At 56.0% G+C, this 15,949-nt stretch overlaps 1 protein-coding gene across 8 annotated transcripts in view; it reads left to right on the forward strand.

Annotated features, from left to right (window-relative positions):
- The window catches only part of KCNIP2 (potassium voltage-gated channel interacting protein 2), a 43,048-nt gene extending 27,589 nt beyond the window's left edge, over positions 1–15,459 (forward strand). For 3 of the 8 annotated variants that reach the window (XM_021536379.4, XM_085582682.1, XM_085582683.1), the window contains exons 2-8: positions 10,868–10,992; positions 11,376–11,445; positions 11,542–11,612; positions 12,126–12,233; positions 12,597–12,701; positions 12,958–13,020; positions 13,350–15,459. In XM_021536379.4, the coding sequence (XP_021392054.1) occupies positions 10,868–10,992; positions 11,376–11,445; positions 11,542–11,612; positions 12,126–12,233; positions 12,597–12,701; positions 12,958–13,020; positions 13,350–13,397 (590 nt within the window). In that variant the 3' untranslated portion in view covers positions 13,398–15,459. Of the gene's footprint in view, positions 1–4,340; positions 4,578–9,667; positions 9,768–10,867; positions 10,993–11,375; positions 11,613–12,125; positions 12,234–12,596; positions 12,702–12,957; positions 13,021–13,349 lie in introns of those variants that run through there. The other 5 variants (XM_085582680.1, XM_085582684.1, XM_077784666.2 and 2 more) reach the window with 4 other exon arrangements.
- Positions 15,460–15,949: the final 490 nt, after the last annotated feature.

Genomic DNA, 15,949 nt, shown 5'->3' on the forward strand with positions numbered 1-15,949 from the left:
GTCACCTCCGGGACGTGAGGGGCAGGTGGTGGGTGTCCAGAGCTGTTCCCAAGGATGCTCCAAGGCTGCTGCATCCATGAGAGAGTCCTGGTGTCCGTTGGCTGCTTGTAGGGGTGTAGGATGAAAGGAGCAGAGTATCCTGCCTGTCCCAGTGGCTGGGGATGCAGGGAGGGGTCTGGGCTGGCAAGGTGTCTGCTGTATGGTGGTGACTTTGATGTGTGCTGGGATGCTGGGGGCTGGGACTCTGTGTGACCATATATGTGGACACCAGGGTGTTTTCCAGCACCTCCATAGGAGCAAGGTGTTACCAGAGTCCATGGTCACCTCGCCCTGCACGTGAGGTGTTGGACTCAGCACAGGTCTGCACAGCAGCCAGGCTCAGGCAGGAGGGTGCACACTGGGCCCCCTGCTCCTGGCTCTCCCCAAGGCTCCCTGTGGCCCTTGGGCAGGGTGGGGGACACAGAGGGAACTGTCCAGCTATGGATGGGCTGTGCGAGGTGCTGAGTGGTGTGCACAGGGCACACTTGGCAGAGTCTGGATCTGCTCGGGGGATTCTGCTTTGTTCATGGTGGGAGCGAGGTCAGGACTGCTTGGCTGGGTGCTCCCTGGACTCCCGGGGTGATGGTTTTGTGAAGGGTCCCCCCAGCCCTGCCTGGCCCCTGGCACTGGGGCATGCACACGGTGAGGAGACAGACAGTTTCCCTGGTGCCCTGAGACACTGCTGTGCTTCTCCAGCACTGGCTCCCACACGGGCTGGGCGTGGTGGTGAATGCTCACCTCTACAAGCAGTGAAGCAGGCAGCACCCGAGCCTGCACCTACAGGCTGGCTGTGCCTGGAGATAGAGAGGGGACAGATTGAGGGGATCTCTCCCTCTAATCCTGTGAACCTGATCACAGGACATGAAAGATGGGTGGAAGTTTTCATTACTGTTTAACTGCTTGCTAAGTCCCTGTGTGCCAGCAGCAGTACTCCTAGGTGGATTGCACCAGGAGGGAAACTGAGGCAGGAGCTGACCTGTCAGACATCCTGCCTTGTGAGTGCTGGGGCAGGGCATGCTGACTGTGCCCAGGGTGGATTCTCCCTCCCCAGTTCTGCTGGTGATTTGGGGGTGCCTCCCTCAGACTCTTCTTTCCTACTTCCCAGTGATTTTGCTTTCCTGTGTAGCTGCTTGAAGCTTTGGACCAACATCAGTGGCATCGATTGCAGCTGTTCTGCAGCTCCTAGATGCAGTGGAAGAAGAGACTACAGAGAGCCCCCAGCCCTGCAGCAACACTGCAGAGGGGCTCAGGACAAGGCAGGGGCCACTCCTTGCCTTGTGTGTCTCCTCTGTTTCCTGGGGTACATTCCTCATCCATCTGCAACAGATTTTTCCCTAGCATGGGCCAGAGCAGAATGCTGGAGATGGAGTGTCCTGTGTCCAGCCTTGTCCTGGTCATCTGTCACCCCTCCAGAAGGAACAGGGGCATGCCTGTCTCACTCCACCCACCCTCGCATGCTGAGAAGCTGCAGTTCCCTCTGGCTCGACTGGAGATGCGCCCCAGCTGTGAGGGTGGGAATGGGATCCAGGTGCCCTGGATTGCCAGCAATTGCTCCCATTGCCTGAAGGTACCCAGAAGAGAAGGAAACGTGTTGCTTAAGGGGCAGAAATTGGCTGAGGTTAAGCTGAGCCCTGGGCACTGTACAAGGAGTCCTGTGTGTGAATGGCAGTGGTTTGGGATGGAGGTGAGGTGCTGTTGCATAGGTTGCTGCCCCTTTTGACTTGAGAGGCAGCAGGTAGGATTTTGCTCTCCAGGGAAGGTCCCAGGCAGTGTCTGGGGCTGGTAAATACTGTGTCCCCTCCAGGGGTTGTTTACAAGCCATGGCTTGGTCAACAGTGACAGCCCTGAGACCGTGAAGAGCCTGAAACCAAGCACTAATGGCTTGGGTCTGCTAATGGACACGGGGCTCTGCCACCTGCTCCAGAGCCATCGATGCTGGCGGTGCTTCCTCTGCTCTGGCTGCTGGCCCATGCTCTCCCTGCCCCATCCCTGATGGTCCCCTGCCTGCAGCTGTTTCTCTGCCCAGGTAGTGCTGTGCACCACAGTGATGGGCTGGGAATGGAGCAGCTCCAGAAGGGACCAAGCCAACCCCTCTAACCTGGGGGAAGGGTTCAGTGGGAGCATCTTGCAATGAGATCCTGGGGGAATTCCAGGCTTGTTGGTTCCCAGACTCAGCTGGATGAGGTCCCAAGGACCTCATCCTTCATTTGGAGCTGGCACTTCTCTTAAAAAGGGCTTGGACAGAAGTGCTGACTGTTTGCAACCCCTTGTCCTGTCTGCTTGGCACTGTACCCCCTTGGACCTCGCCACAGCTACTGCCTGGCAGCAGCAGTGGAGCATCCCTGTGATTGCACTGTGCTCCAGGATCTTCAAGGTGATCAATACTGGAACTGATGTTGTTTACCAGCTGGATAATCAATGATGGATTGTGTCATCCCACCTCTGCCCTGTGCCATCATGCCTGTCCCCAGCCCTGAAGATCTCTTGGCAGACCCATGCAGGAGGCTCTCAGACCTCTGCTGAGATCACGCTCTGGCCAAGCACTCAGGATGGAGCAGGTGGAGAGAAATGCTATCAATTTTGCCTCTTGAAGTGCAGCATCAATAATTCAGCGCCGAGCAATCGGTCCCGGCTGGGAGGAGGGAAAAGGCGGGAGAGCCACCCGCGTAGCCCAGCCACAGATTAATATTAAATGAAGTGGCAGATTGCTGTCGGCAGGATAATTGGTGCCCGCCCAGGGCTGTTCCTGCCTTGGCTGTTCAGGGTACGTGCTGGGGGGCAGGCAGGATTGGGGATGTCTTGGAGAGCCCCCAGCATAGGGTGTGCTGGCCCTTGCCTTCCCTGGGGGCTGCTGCTGCTGTAGAGCTCAGGATATGGAAAGAGAAGCAGGGCTGGGAGAGTGCTAAACCCTTCTGGAATTTGGGGAGAAACAGGAGGGAGCAGCAGCATGCCTGGGTGCCAGCAGCACCCCAAAAGGTGCCAGGCAGGAGGGTGGTGGCAGTGAGCAGCATGGACTCCCCATGGCTAGCTCAGGATGAGGGTCCCTCTGGAGAGGGGAGAAAGCGAGCATCCCCAAGTGCTGGCAAGAGCAAAGTCCTGTGCCAAGCCCTGATTTCTCCTGCTTTCCAGGAACCTTTTTGGTGGGAGTGCTGTGTCTTGGCTGCAGCAGGAGGGACTGGCCCTTTGGGGTGTGATGCTTTGGGCCCTGGGCTCAGGGTGTCATCCAGCCTCCTGGATTGGACAGACCCCAGAGGTCAAGGTGAGCTTGCTGCAGGCCAGTAGATCTTGGAGCGTTGAAATCTAGCCTAGGATAGCTGCAGGCACTCCAGGTTGAAGTCTGGGATTCCCTGGGCTGGGCTGCACCAGACATTCCCCCATCTGCAGTGGCTTTAACCCTTGCCTTTCCATGGGCTAGCAGGTTTGTCAGCTGGCTCTAGGGCTGGGCAGGGTTGGTTCTCCCAGCAGCCCTGAGCTCCCCAAGGTCCACAGTACCTGTAGTGCACCCTGTGCCTCTGCTGCTGCATGGTGACATGTCCTTTACAGCCCAGCCAGACCTAATTAGCTTGTTGAATCTCTTCTCCCTCCGGCCTTGTGTTAATCACTTTTCACATTGCTTCCTTCCCAATTCCCTCTGGCCTGATTTGCTCTTACTGTTGCTGATGTGCCTGGAGAGGGGAGCAAGGAGCTCCAGCTGGACATGGTAAAGGGCCCCCACTGTCCCCACTGGCTCTGAGCCAGCAGATAGAGGGACAGGAGATCACTCAGCCACAGGGAGGTGAGAAAAGCACAGACTGGAGGAAAACCAAGAAATGTAGAGAGCAAAGGAGCCTATTAGGACTGCCCTTCTTTATAGTCCGGCTCTGTTGGTGGAGGGTGAAACCTTCAAGTCCAGTGGGAGAGGCTGTGGCTCTCTAGCACAAGGTTGTGTTGGGCTTAGGGTGCTGAGAGTGAGCTCAATAGGATCTCCTTTACCTCTCCCATGTGAGAGGCAGGATTAGACCCCAGGACTGGGCACAGATGGGAATAGAAGTGCCCCAGTAGCATGTGATGAACTCAAGGTCCTTTCAGACCACTCAGCTCCAGTGCCACCATGAGCTGCTGTTGGGGTAGAAGTCAGTGTGGCTGAGCCTCCTCCACCTCCATCACCCACTGGTGCCCATTGTGCACCCCTCTGCAGGTTCCTGTGCCTGGCTGTGTAGTGCAGGGGTGCCCTGCAGGAGAGCTGACCCTTAAGTCCCTTGGGCAGTTTTGTGGGCTCTCCTTCCTTGCAGCCTGGGTGCCCCGAGGGACTCTAGAGGGTGCCAGGGCAGGAAGAGGGAGGGCCAAGGCAGGTCTCTCCTCCCCTGCCCTCCCCTCTCCTGCGTTGCTGGGTCTGTTGCTGCCAGAGCAGCTGCTGGCTGGGCTGTGTGTCTGGGGGATGGCGGTTGCTGAGGCACCCTGGGACCTGCAGGGGCTGCAAACGGTGGGCATCATCCTGCTGCTCTGCTCCAGCCTCAAGATACTCCATGCTCTGGGCATCATCGACCTGACCAGGGGAGGTGGGATGGGGACAGGGATGGGGATGGGGTTGCAATGAGATGGGGATGTGGTGGTGGAATTGCTCCTCCTATCCCAAGGGCTGCAGGGTGCTTAGGGGAGTTTCTAAAGGATTTGTGTGGTTTAAGGTGGGTTTTATTTTTTTTTTTAGGGGGGGAGGCAGCATTAGGATGTAGGGAACTGGGGAATAGAGAGTGTCTGGGGGTGTTTCAGACTGTTAGGATATTGGGTGGGAATATTTGTGGACATTGGAATATGTGGGGTTGGGTGCAGGATGCTAGAAATATAAGGTGTCTGGGAGCTTTAGGGTGGGGGATATCTGGTCTTGAGGCACTGGGATGAGGTGACATGTGGGGTGCTGGGGGATGGAGACTGTCTGGGCTGTTGGGAGTCTCAGGGCAATGGGATGCAGAAGGCTGGGTTTTGTCAGAGGGGAAAAACATTGCAGGTAACTGAGTCTTAGGAGATAAATGTGAGCTGGGAGAAAAGAACCATGAATGTGGGGTGCAGCACCATGCAGGTCAAAGCTTTCTCACTGCTACAGGAATTGGTGGCTATGGGGAAAACATGGGAAAAGAGGTGAAAGCCCCTTTGCTCTCCCTCTGGGGCTGTGCCAGGGTTGGGGAAAGACGAGGATGCTCTTGATATTGAGCTTCCAGGATTGGCAAGTGGGTACTGAGGATAGGGCTGGATGTGGCCAAAAAAGAGGACCCAAAATATGTCAGAGCAATGGATACACGACCTGTTGGTTGTGCCCGGTGAGGGTGGGAGTGCAGGGAGCTGCATGGTGCTGATGCCTGGTTTCCTTTGGCTCGATGGTGCCACAGACTGTCCCAGCTCACACAACAGCTGCCACTAGACTTTGCACGAATGTGTTTTGGGGTTGGTTTGCCTCCATCCCCTCTGCCTCCTTGCTGGCACTGGGGATGCTGTGAAATGAAGGGATTGCAGATCACATCCCCTTGGGCAGCCAGATTTTGGAATGGGAGGTGTGCGGCCAGGAGTGATCAGAGAAGCAACTAGTAGTAGAGCAGAGAGAGGGGAGAAGATGAGGGTGTTGTGCCCAGGAGATGCTTTCAACCTCCTTTTGATGGAGGATGTCCCTGAGCTGGCTGGGGTGTGGATGAAGCACATCCACTTTTTGTGGCACCTTGGATGTGCTGATGGAGGCAGGATGTATCCCTTTGTGTGGGTTTTGCAGCAGGGTGATGCATATGGCTGTCCCAGCCCTGCAGCTTTTTCTGCTCCATTTGGGGAGCCTCTGAGCTCCACTGTCTCTTGGGGTGTGTATCCTGTCCCATTTGCTGCTCTCAACATTCTGTACATGGTGTGGTCTGTAGAAGTTATTTTTCTGCAACATCTCCTTTGGGCACAGGCAGGCTATCTGGGAGCGCTGTCACAGGCTGGGGATGGGAACGGGGACAGCAGTGCTGCGAGCCCCACTGGGGACTGCTCAGCACAAGGGTTGGTGCTGTGTTTCTCCCTCTGGCACCAGGGAATATCCTGGTCCTGAGCTTTTGCTGTCCCACAAACTGCAGCTCACTTGGCAGCTTTGCTGCTCCCAGCTCTGTCCCACCCCCAGGACAGGGACTCTTTGGCCCTGGGCGATGCCAGCTGTGATTTCATTCCTCTGATGGATGACTGTCTGGCACCTTTGCTACACTTGGCTCTGCATTGCTGACTGATGAGGGTCATTTGCAGAGCTGCTGTTGGTGGGACATATCCTGACCTCTCCCCAGGGAAGACTCACTCTTCCTCCTGCTGAGCATCACTGCAGACCCCAGAGAGCTGTGGCTAATGGCACTGCCCGAGGCTGGGTACGTGGCTGAGCCCTGCACAGGGATGATTGTCAGCCACAGGTTTTAGGGGCAGCTGAGTTCAGATCAGCCTTGGGATACCAGCTCCTCCTGACTTGCCAACTGACCCAGTGTTGCCCCGCGGGGCCAAGCAGGGGCTGTGAGTGCTGCTGGTGGGCTGCTGTGCTCTGCTCCCCTCCTGGAACAGTGCTGTGCCTGGGGCTGGGGACATTGCAGGGGGTCTTGTTGTGGGATGCACATTTTCCACCCATCACCATCCTGCATTTATTGACAGGTTACTGAGGGAGATGGGGGAGTTTTGGCACTGCCTGTTGGTTTGTTATTGAGGTTGTATTCTAGCAGGAGGGTGCCATGGAAGGGGTGGGTTGGTCTCCCCATCCAGCTGCCACTGGAAGGGGACTGGTGACTGCAGCTCTATGGGAGGACAAGGACATTTTTAAGCACCTGTCTCCTGTTTTTCCTCTGGGGAGACCATGGAGCAGCCCAGGCTTGGGTCCTCTATGGGAAGTGGGTGTCAGCCCAGCACTGGGTAACCCTCAGCATGGTAGCAATGGCTGGATCCAGCTTCCAAGGACACATCAGCTGCTGGTGGCTCGATACAAAGTGGCCCGTGGCCATCCTGATGGAAGTCATTGCTGGGGGCAGGGAAGGTTCCTTCGGAGCCAGCTTTCAGGCTTTATTTCAACAGCGTGTGGAGGTGGGAAATTCCTACCCCTTCTGGTGTCACTGAAGGATGGAGTCTCAGCTTGTGTGTGTTTGTGTGCTTTGAAGCTGCCGAGCTGCAGAGTGATGCATGGGAAGCGACAAGGCACTTAACCCGGCAGCCCTCCCGCCGCAGGTAAAACACTGCCAGCCCTTTCTGTTCCGTGCCGGCCGCTGGATGGCCCTTACAGAAGGGTGGAGAGCAGAGCGGATTCTGGAAAAGGAGCTGTTGCTGGCAGGGACAGGGCTTCGTGCTGCAATGTCCCTTGTGTCCAGAGTGGCAGCACATGGTTGGGCACTGCTCCTCATCTTTGGGTAGAGCTGTTTTCCAGCAAGGAGGGGCAGCTCCCAGACTTGCTTATGGTTTGGATGCTGAAAAGAGAAAGAGGGTGGTGTGTCCTGCTCAGCAGAGCCCTTGTGTTCACTAAAGCCAGGACAGCAAAACCCTAGTCCTGGTCACCCCTCTCCTGTTGTTAAACTGCATGTGCTGAATGTGCTCCCTCCCCTGCCCTGGGGACCCTGGAATCGGGCCCCCCTCAGTTTCCTCCTTGAGAAAACGCCCATGTTCTTTTTTTTTTCTTTTTCCTTTATAACAAACTAAAGTGTAACTTGCACCCGACCTGACCTACTGCACGTGCCTATACCTGCTGCCCCTGTGAGTCCAACCACAGTTTACTCTCTGTTGCATCTCTCTCGCTGTGTGGTTTCCCTCCTGCCCTGCTCCCTCTGGGATCCATCACCCTGGCTTTGGGTGTTGCTCTGACCGCCCTGTCCCTTCTCTCTCAGCAAAGGGGATACTTCTGCCTGTCAGGTCTGTTCCCACAGCTCAGCTCTGCTGGAGGGACCTGGCCCCAGAGCATCCTTGGAAGGCTGAAAGGTGCAATTTCCCTTTCCCTCTGCAAATTAAAGCCCTTGAAGGGTAGCCTTGACAAAATCGTGGTTTATGTACAACTGGTGCCCACTTCTAGGAAAGAAAAGTCCTCTTTCCTCACCTGCCTGCAAACCCTGGAGCAGACAGGAGCTAGGTTGTGCTGTTCTGCCAGTGCCAAGATCCTGGTCTTCATCCTTGCCCCTGTCATCCCCTGACAAATGCCAGGGGATGTATTTGTTCATCCCTATAGGTTTGCAGCTCACTGTCACCCTGTTGGGGATGCCACATCCTTGGGGAGAATTTGCCTTCTTTGAGTGGCTTTTTGTGATGTCCTGCTGGATCCATGACCTCCTGGAGCTATTCTTCATCCCCCACAATGATGGAGTTGCCTTGGTGTGAGCTCAGAGGGTCCCATGTTCTGCTTGTGGGCACTTTGTGGCCAACCTGTCTAGAAGTGGCTGCTGGATGCAGACCCATGTCCCTGTCCTGGAGCTGGGTACCATGCAACACAATTTTCCTGGCATTTGGGGCTCAGCTTAGCCCCACAAGGCTGTGAAAGGGCTTCTCTGGCAGCTATTTGCTAGAAACCTAGAGAAACAACCCCAAAACCAGGGCTCAGGATGCATAAGCATTGTGACCTGCTTCTTGCAGATGTATAGGATACTTGGAGCAAACACAGTGACAAACCAGAGCTCCAAAGGGACTTTGCACCTTTTGTCCCATTTGTCCCCATGCTGGTGTTTGCCTCCCCTCAGAGGCTGGAGCCCAGCATGGCCTTCATCCCCTTCTCTTCCTCTTTTCCCTACCTGCAGCATCAGTCCTGCGCTGAGTTTGCTGGCTTGAGGCACTGTGGGAAGGGAGGGAGGGGGTCTGCAGCCATGGGGCAACACCAGCTGGGACAGATGGGGCTGAGTGAAAACATTGGGGTCCAAATGGGGGAACAGGGGGTGGCATTGGGGTCAGTACAGTGAGGGGACCTACTATTAACACAGGGCAACTTGGATGCAGTGGCCATGGGCCAGGCTGGTGTGGGGAGTCCTTCACCCAGCGCTGTAGCCTGGCCAAGGCAAAGCCCCGTTCCCCTTCTGGCTGTCTCAAAGCAGGTCCCTGGGCTCAGGTCCCGTATTGCACTGGGGTGGGGGTGCATGCTGCAGTCTGGGCTGCATGGGGGGTCTGGTGCATGTTTTGCCTTCAGCCCGTGGGTACCAGCAGGATCAAACCCAGCCTGAGCTTAGGGAGGATGCAATGTCCTGGCTCTGCTACAGGTTGTTTCTTGGGCTTTATTCTATCTTGCCTCCCTGCAGAGCCCCTCGGAGAGGGTCCCCAGGGAGCAGGTAATTGCCCTCAAGGCTAAGGGACAGAATCTGGCCCTGCCATTTCCTGACTCTCTGGGCACCTGGGAGTCTCCCAGACACTCTGGTATGATGGGGGTGTACAGAGATGCTGGGTGTGGGTAACTTAGCAGGGTTGTCCTCATCCTTCCCAAGGACAGATACTCCAGTGCTGGGTTTGTCCTGGGATTGAGCAGGAAGGTCGACCAGATCCTGGGCTGGGTTTTGCCTTCCTGCTCCTCCAGCCTCACGCTGCATGTGCTGCCTCCGCTCAGATCACCCCGCGCCGGGTGCCCAACCCTGCCGCCCGTCGGGACCGGGGGCTGACGCTGTGTTAATTCTTCTGCTTGGTGACTCCTTCTTTCTTCCAGGCAACCCGCCAGTCCAAACTAAAAAAGCGCTGAAGCAGCGATTCCTCAAACTGCTGCCCTGCTGCCGGCCCAAATCCATCCCCTCGCTCAGTGAAAGCAAGTGCTTCTTCTTGCCTTTGTGTGTGTTTGTCCCCGGCGGTGCTGCTGCCTGCTCTCCGCCCTGGCCCTGCCTGCGGGAAGGGGACGCCTCCACCTCTCCCCTGCCCTGGCTGTCAGGATCAGCCCTGCCCTGGAGGGGTCCGATCTCATGGGCTCTGCACCCACCTCTGTCGTTACCTGCTCACAGGCTGGTTTTCTCCCTCTTCGTCTCCCTGCAGCAGCTCCCATGGGAGCAAGAACCGCTTGGGAGCTGGCTCAGGGCAGCAGGGCCCTCCTGGCACTGGTCTAAGGGGTGGGGAGTTGTTTCTCTAAGCTGAGGGTTGGTTTGGAGATGGAGGTGTGATGGGACGATGAAAGAGGCTGAGCAGGGAGTGAGTGCAGAGTCCTTTAGCCCCCTGTACTGGGTGAGCTTGGTTCCTTGGTGAGTCCAAGCCCCTGGCCAGGATCTCTCCCAGCTCCATGGTGCAAGCCAAACCCCCCTGGCAGAAGGTGAGTATGGAGGGGCAGGGTCTGAACCACCCCACAAAGAGGGAGTACCTGCTGTGTGCCCCTCTTGTTTGAGTGGGGTCTAGGGGTGCTGGTTGCTGCAGGCAGGGGCTGTGCAGCTTGGCAGATGGTGGAGAGAAGCCATCAAGGAAGGTGGGAGCACAGTGGGTAGAAAAGAATCTGGAAAGGCGGGGGGGGGGCAGCATTTGGGGCTGGGGTTTCTGAGGGGCAATTCTCCTGCTGGATGTGAGCCCTGGTGCTGCAGAACATCAAGGGTCTGAACTCCACAGGGCAGATGCCTGTGCTGGTGGGAGGAGAAGGGCAGGCATGGAGGGTTTCAGCACTGGGGGGTTTTCACACTTCTGTGCCCAGCCTGGGCTGTACTGGAGTGGGGTTGTTGCCCAGTCCTGGTCTGTAACTGAGGTGTCTATGAGTGTCCTCTTCTGGCATAGACCTAGCTCTGGCTGAGCAGAGTACCCCAAAAATGTGTCAACCTGGGCAGGTGTGAGAGGACAGCGTGTGCTGTGCAAGGTGTCTCTCTGCCCCCTGGCATGACAAGATAGGGCAGGACAGTGTTGGCCTCAGCCACCCTTTCTTCCCCTGGGTTCCTTGCAGACAGTGTTGAGGATGAGTTTGAGCTCTCCACCGTCTGCCACCGCCCCGAGGGGCTGGAGCAGCTCCAGGAGCAGACCAAGTTCACCCGCAAAGAGCTGCAGGTCCTGTACCGAGGCTTCAAGAATGTGAGTACTCCTTGACCAGCTTTGATAGCCCTCACCTCTGCTGCCATGTCCACCTTGGGTTACTGCTTTGTTTGTGAAAGTTTTTGGGGTTGAAGTTTACATAGGCTACAGCCTGATTTTACTTCCAGGGAGCTCAGTGGGGAGACCTGATCCTGTGCTCTGTTTGCTTGGGTGCAGAGAGCCCCCTTCCCAGGTGCCTGGGATTCAGAGCCCCTCCAGTGAGGGGTGCAGTCCAAAAAATTAGAGGGATGCTCTAAGCAGCCTTTCTAGCCACCCCACTAGGTGCACAGGGCTGGAGGGCAAGGCAAGGCACCACAGGTTTTTAGGGGGTGCTCAGCCCTTTTTTGCAATGTGGAATTGACACTGTGACCTTGCTCTGGCAGGAGTGCCCAAGTGGCATTGTCAACGAAGAAAACTTCAAACAGATCTATTCACAGTTCTTCCCTCAAGGAGGTGAGTGCCCATCCCCATCCTGTCCCCATACACATGGGTGCCTCTGTGGGGCAGAGGGTCACACAGCCCCTCCTCATGCTGTCTGCCTCCCTGCAGACTCCAGCACCTACGCCACCTTCCTCTTCAACGCCTTCGACACTGACCACGATGGCTCCGTCAGCTTTGAGGTGAGCTATGTCCAAAGAAGGTGAATGGGTGCAGTGGGGCAAGGAGAGCACAGCTCTCCAGGGACCATGGACTGGGGTCAGCAGTGGTGTTGTTGCAGATGCATGAAGAGTTGGCAGGCCTAGTGGAGTTTATTAAGTTTCCAGAGGCAACAGAAAACCAATTAAAAGAAAAAAAAAAAAAGGAGGCTTTCTGTATTTTCTGGGTAGGGTTGTGTAGAGACCCAGACTGGCAGACACAGCCGTGGCTGGGTCTTGTTCAGGCTTTGGCTGAACACATTGTCCTCTTGGTTGCTGTGACCCAAGGGAGTAATGTGGGAAATGTAGAGTTAAGCAATTTTTTCTCCCCCAACTCTTTTTGATACCCAACATTTCGGCTTGTCAGCCCAGCCCCAGGACTTAACAGCTTTGGGGCTGAATTCCTCTCTGCAGGAGAATCAAGCAGGGCTGTACTCTGTGTCTCTGAGGCCCTTTGTGGCTGTAACTCCCATTTGCCTGCCTTGTTCATCCTTGCAGGACTTTGTGTCTGGACTGTCCACCATCCTGCGGGGCACCATTGATGATCGCCTGAACTGGGCCTTCAACCTCTATGACCTGAACAAAGATGGCTGCATCACCAAAGAGGTGGGATGGGGGTCCAGACTGGTCCCCAAGGTCAGTGCAAATCTGCACCTAGCAAGGACAAGGGCAGAACTCAGCTGAGCTCTGGAGGAGAGCCCAGGGGATCAATATTTAACTGAGCTCATCTTTGCAAATATCCCTCCTGGTCCCCTGGCACTGGTGTGACTCTGGGATGGAGGGTGGATGAGTGGTGTGCAGCTTTGGGGCTCCATCCACACATGGCCCCACACTGTGCACAGAGCCAGCAGAAACATATCTGAGCACCCCAAAGGTCCTTCAGGAGCATCAAGAAAAAGGTGTGGGTTGGAGACCAGGTGGAGGCAGAGCCCCATGTTGACACTGCAACCCTGCTTCCCTTCCCATCAGGAAATGCTGGACATCATGAAGTCCATCTATGACATGATGGGCAAATACACCTACCCGGCCATGCGGGAGGAAGCACCCCGGGAGCATGTGGAGAACTTCTTCCAGGTGAGCTGAGTATATCCTCACAAAGCATGAGCACATGGGGAAGCAGAGCTCCAGCACAGAGCTGCAGTGGGTGCAGTAGAAAACACCCCACTCTGGGGATGAAGCAGGGCTGTGCTGGTCCTAGTTGGTGCTTGGGCATGCCTGGAGCCAGGGGTGCACTGTGGCCAGCCCCTGTGGGAGCTAGGCAAGGGCTACCAGGTTCTCCCTAGGGCTGGGGCTGTCCCTGCTATGCTCCCTGTGCTGTGCTTGTCTGCAGAAAATGGACCGGAATAAGGATGGCGTGGTGACAATCGAGGAGTTCCTGGAGTCCTGCCAGAAGGTAAAGTCACCAGCACTCTTCTCTGAGCTAGGTCACCACCCTTTTCCTTGGGGACCTTTGTCCCTCTTGCTTCTTTCCTGCATAGAGGGAGTGAAGCCAGGGCTCCCAGGGGCAAGGCTGGAGCTCTGCTTTGGGAACTGTACCCAAGCCAGCATCCTTGTACAGACGAGGAGAGCCATGGATCCCAGTAGGGCTTGGAAACTGCCTGTAATCCCTGGGGGTCTTGTCCCATGTGCCAGAGTTGCCATGAGGGTAAAGCCAGATTTGGGGGAGCTTCCCAGATTGCTGTTCTGTCCTCAACTTGCACACTTCCCACCTGCTCCTGACAGGATGAGAACATCATGCGATCCATGCAGCTCTTCGACAGCGTGATTTAGCTCCCGGACCTGCCTCCAGATGAGCTGTCCTGACACTGGGCCCAGAACCTTCTTCTCTCTCTTGACTTTTCCTTTGAGACTCCCCTCCTCTGGCTGCACAGACACCTCCATGGAAAGGGGCCTTCCTTCCATGAGATGCAGTCAGTGCCGAGATCTTTCCTTTCCCCTGGCCCAGCTCTGCTTTCCTTGGGGAATCCCAAGCAGGTGCTCCCAGATGTTGGAGCATGGGCATGGCTGGCACGGGATGAGAATACTACCTGGATGGACCTCCCTGCACCCAATCCTGGTGGAAAAGATGCATCCTTGGGCTGCACTAGAGGTTTTCCCTGTGCACACCACCCTGTGCAGCCAGAGCTCGCCTACCCTGATCCTCTCCAGCCCCAGGAGCCCCCATCCCAGCTCCAGCCCAAATTCTCCAGCAACGCAGTCTAGAAACCAATCAAGTCTTGCAATGGGCACAGTCAGTCCCTCGGCTTCCTCTCCTGCCCTGGCTGTGCCCTGCTGTGGGAAGCATGTGTGGTGTATCCACTGTGAGCCACCAGCCACCCTCCCTGTCCTGGGCCAGTGGGTGGGCAGAGGGGCTGTGCCTGGAGAAGGCAGCCACGTGAGCCCTTGGGGTTCATTGCTGCATGAGCTGTGGGGAGCATCCCCTGATCCCGGGATCCTACGAAGCTCTATCTGACAGGAGCAGAGGGGAGGCTAAAGGGACTTCGAGGTGACTTGTGGCACTTGTCCCCAAGGATAGACGATGCAGGGCTGGGAGAGCTGCAACCTCAGCCCCTGTCCCTCAGGTTTGGGGTGCTGGCACAGGGGGACCCCAGGGATCCACTTTGAGGCTCTAGTGGAGAGACACTCTTTCCAACCCTTCCTGAGAATGTGACAGCCACGGTATGGGGACATGTGGAAGAGGGAGACGGGCTTGTCTCTGGTGGCCATTCTGGTCCCATAGGGCTCACAGCCATGCTCCTAGCATCATTAGCTGCTGATCTTGCCCTGCTCCTGTGCCCTGGCCCATCCCAGCCCACCTGCTGCCCTGGGGATGGGGGAATGAGCAATGATGCAGAGAGGTGTCCTCACAGGATAGCCCTGTGCTGGTGACATGGCTGAGCTGGCAGCTCCTGGAGGAGAAAGTCAAGGCTGGGGTTAGACAGGAGTCACTGCCATGCTGCTGGCAGGCTGGAGGGTCACCTTGGGGCAGGGGACTCTTCTCCTTTTCCCAGCATGGACATGTGAGAGCCTGCGTGGGGACCTTGGGGATGGAGAGTCTGGGTTTGTGTCCCCACCAGCTCCTTGGAGATGGGTGTGTGCAGATAGGCCTATCCTGCCCACATACCACTTCAAGTCATAGCTGGGAGAGTGATGCCCATGGGCTAATGATCCCATGCCAACTCCAGAAGCCCCTCACAGGCACTGGGAATGTACCCAGCCCTGACAACCCCGTCTGTGGCTCCATTCTCTGTATCCCTGGCCAGGGGTGGTTTGGGCTGGCCTGAGCTTTGATGTCTGGGATCAGCACCCATGCTGGGTCAGACCCAGGCTGAAGCCCTGGGGCTCGAGACATTAGAATTTAACCCCTGGGGCTCTGAGCCAAAGCTAAGGGGCTGCTTCCTGGGGGATGATCCCTGTCCCAGCCCTTGCAGACATCACATGTTTTTTAGGCTCATTTGACACATTATTTATCTTGCAGACATGATGTGTTTTTTTAGGTTCATTCAACACACTGTTCATCTCACAGACCTGCTCCCATGTTTGCTGTGGGACTGAGCTCCCACTTGCATTCTCCTAAGGGTGGGAGGGCCTTACCCCTCCATCTCTTCGGCCCTGTTCTCCCTCCTCCCAGCTCTCTGGGGTACCCATTGTTCGCTGCCATGTGGAGCACCTGCCGCCTCCCCCCTCACGCTGTAGGTCGCATGGTGTGACCCCCTGCCCCGGGGCATGGTGACCCACAACCTGCTTGGCATCTCCAGTCTGTATATTTTGTATTATAACAATTATATGAGTTTAAAAAACAAAACAAAAAACCAACAAAAAACCAATAAAATCTAACCACAATCGCTATGCACACTACTGTTCTGTCTTTGCATCTGTCAGCTGCCTGGGATGGGAAGGCAGGAAAAAAGAGGGGTCTCTGCAGAGGGTTGGTATCTTTTTTGGGGTGGTGTGGTTGCAGGGTGCTCTGCATGGGTGCTCTGGGAGGTTTCATGAGGGACAGGGTGCACACTGAGCTTAGCCATGCTGTTGGTGGTCCTGTAAATACAGATTTTCTGCTGCTAAGAGGCTAGAGGTGTTAAGGTTAAAAAGCTCTTGAATCAAGTGTGTCATATTTCAGGAGTCAGGCTGCCAGGTGTGTTTTCAGCTTGCCACAGATGCTGCTGGGGGAACCCAAGCTTGGGACCAGGTGGCCCTTGTTAGGATGTGGCATTTAAAGCTGAGTTAACAGGAACATGGTCACCTGCCACCTTGAGGAGGTAGGTATGGGGAGGGGTTTATCTTGTGGCAATTATTGATTGTTGGAAAAGTCCAGCATTGAAAACTGGGAAAAATTAAGTAAA

The sequence above is a fragment of the Lonchura striata genome, chromosome 6, assembly GCF_050655825.1.
Source record: "Lonchura striata isolate lonStrDom1 chromosome 6, ASM5065582v1, whole genome shotgun sequence".
NCBI lineage: Eukaryota > Metazoa > Chordata > Aves > Passeriformes > Estrildidae > Lonchura > Lonchura striata.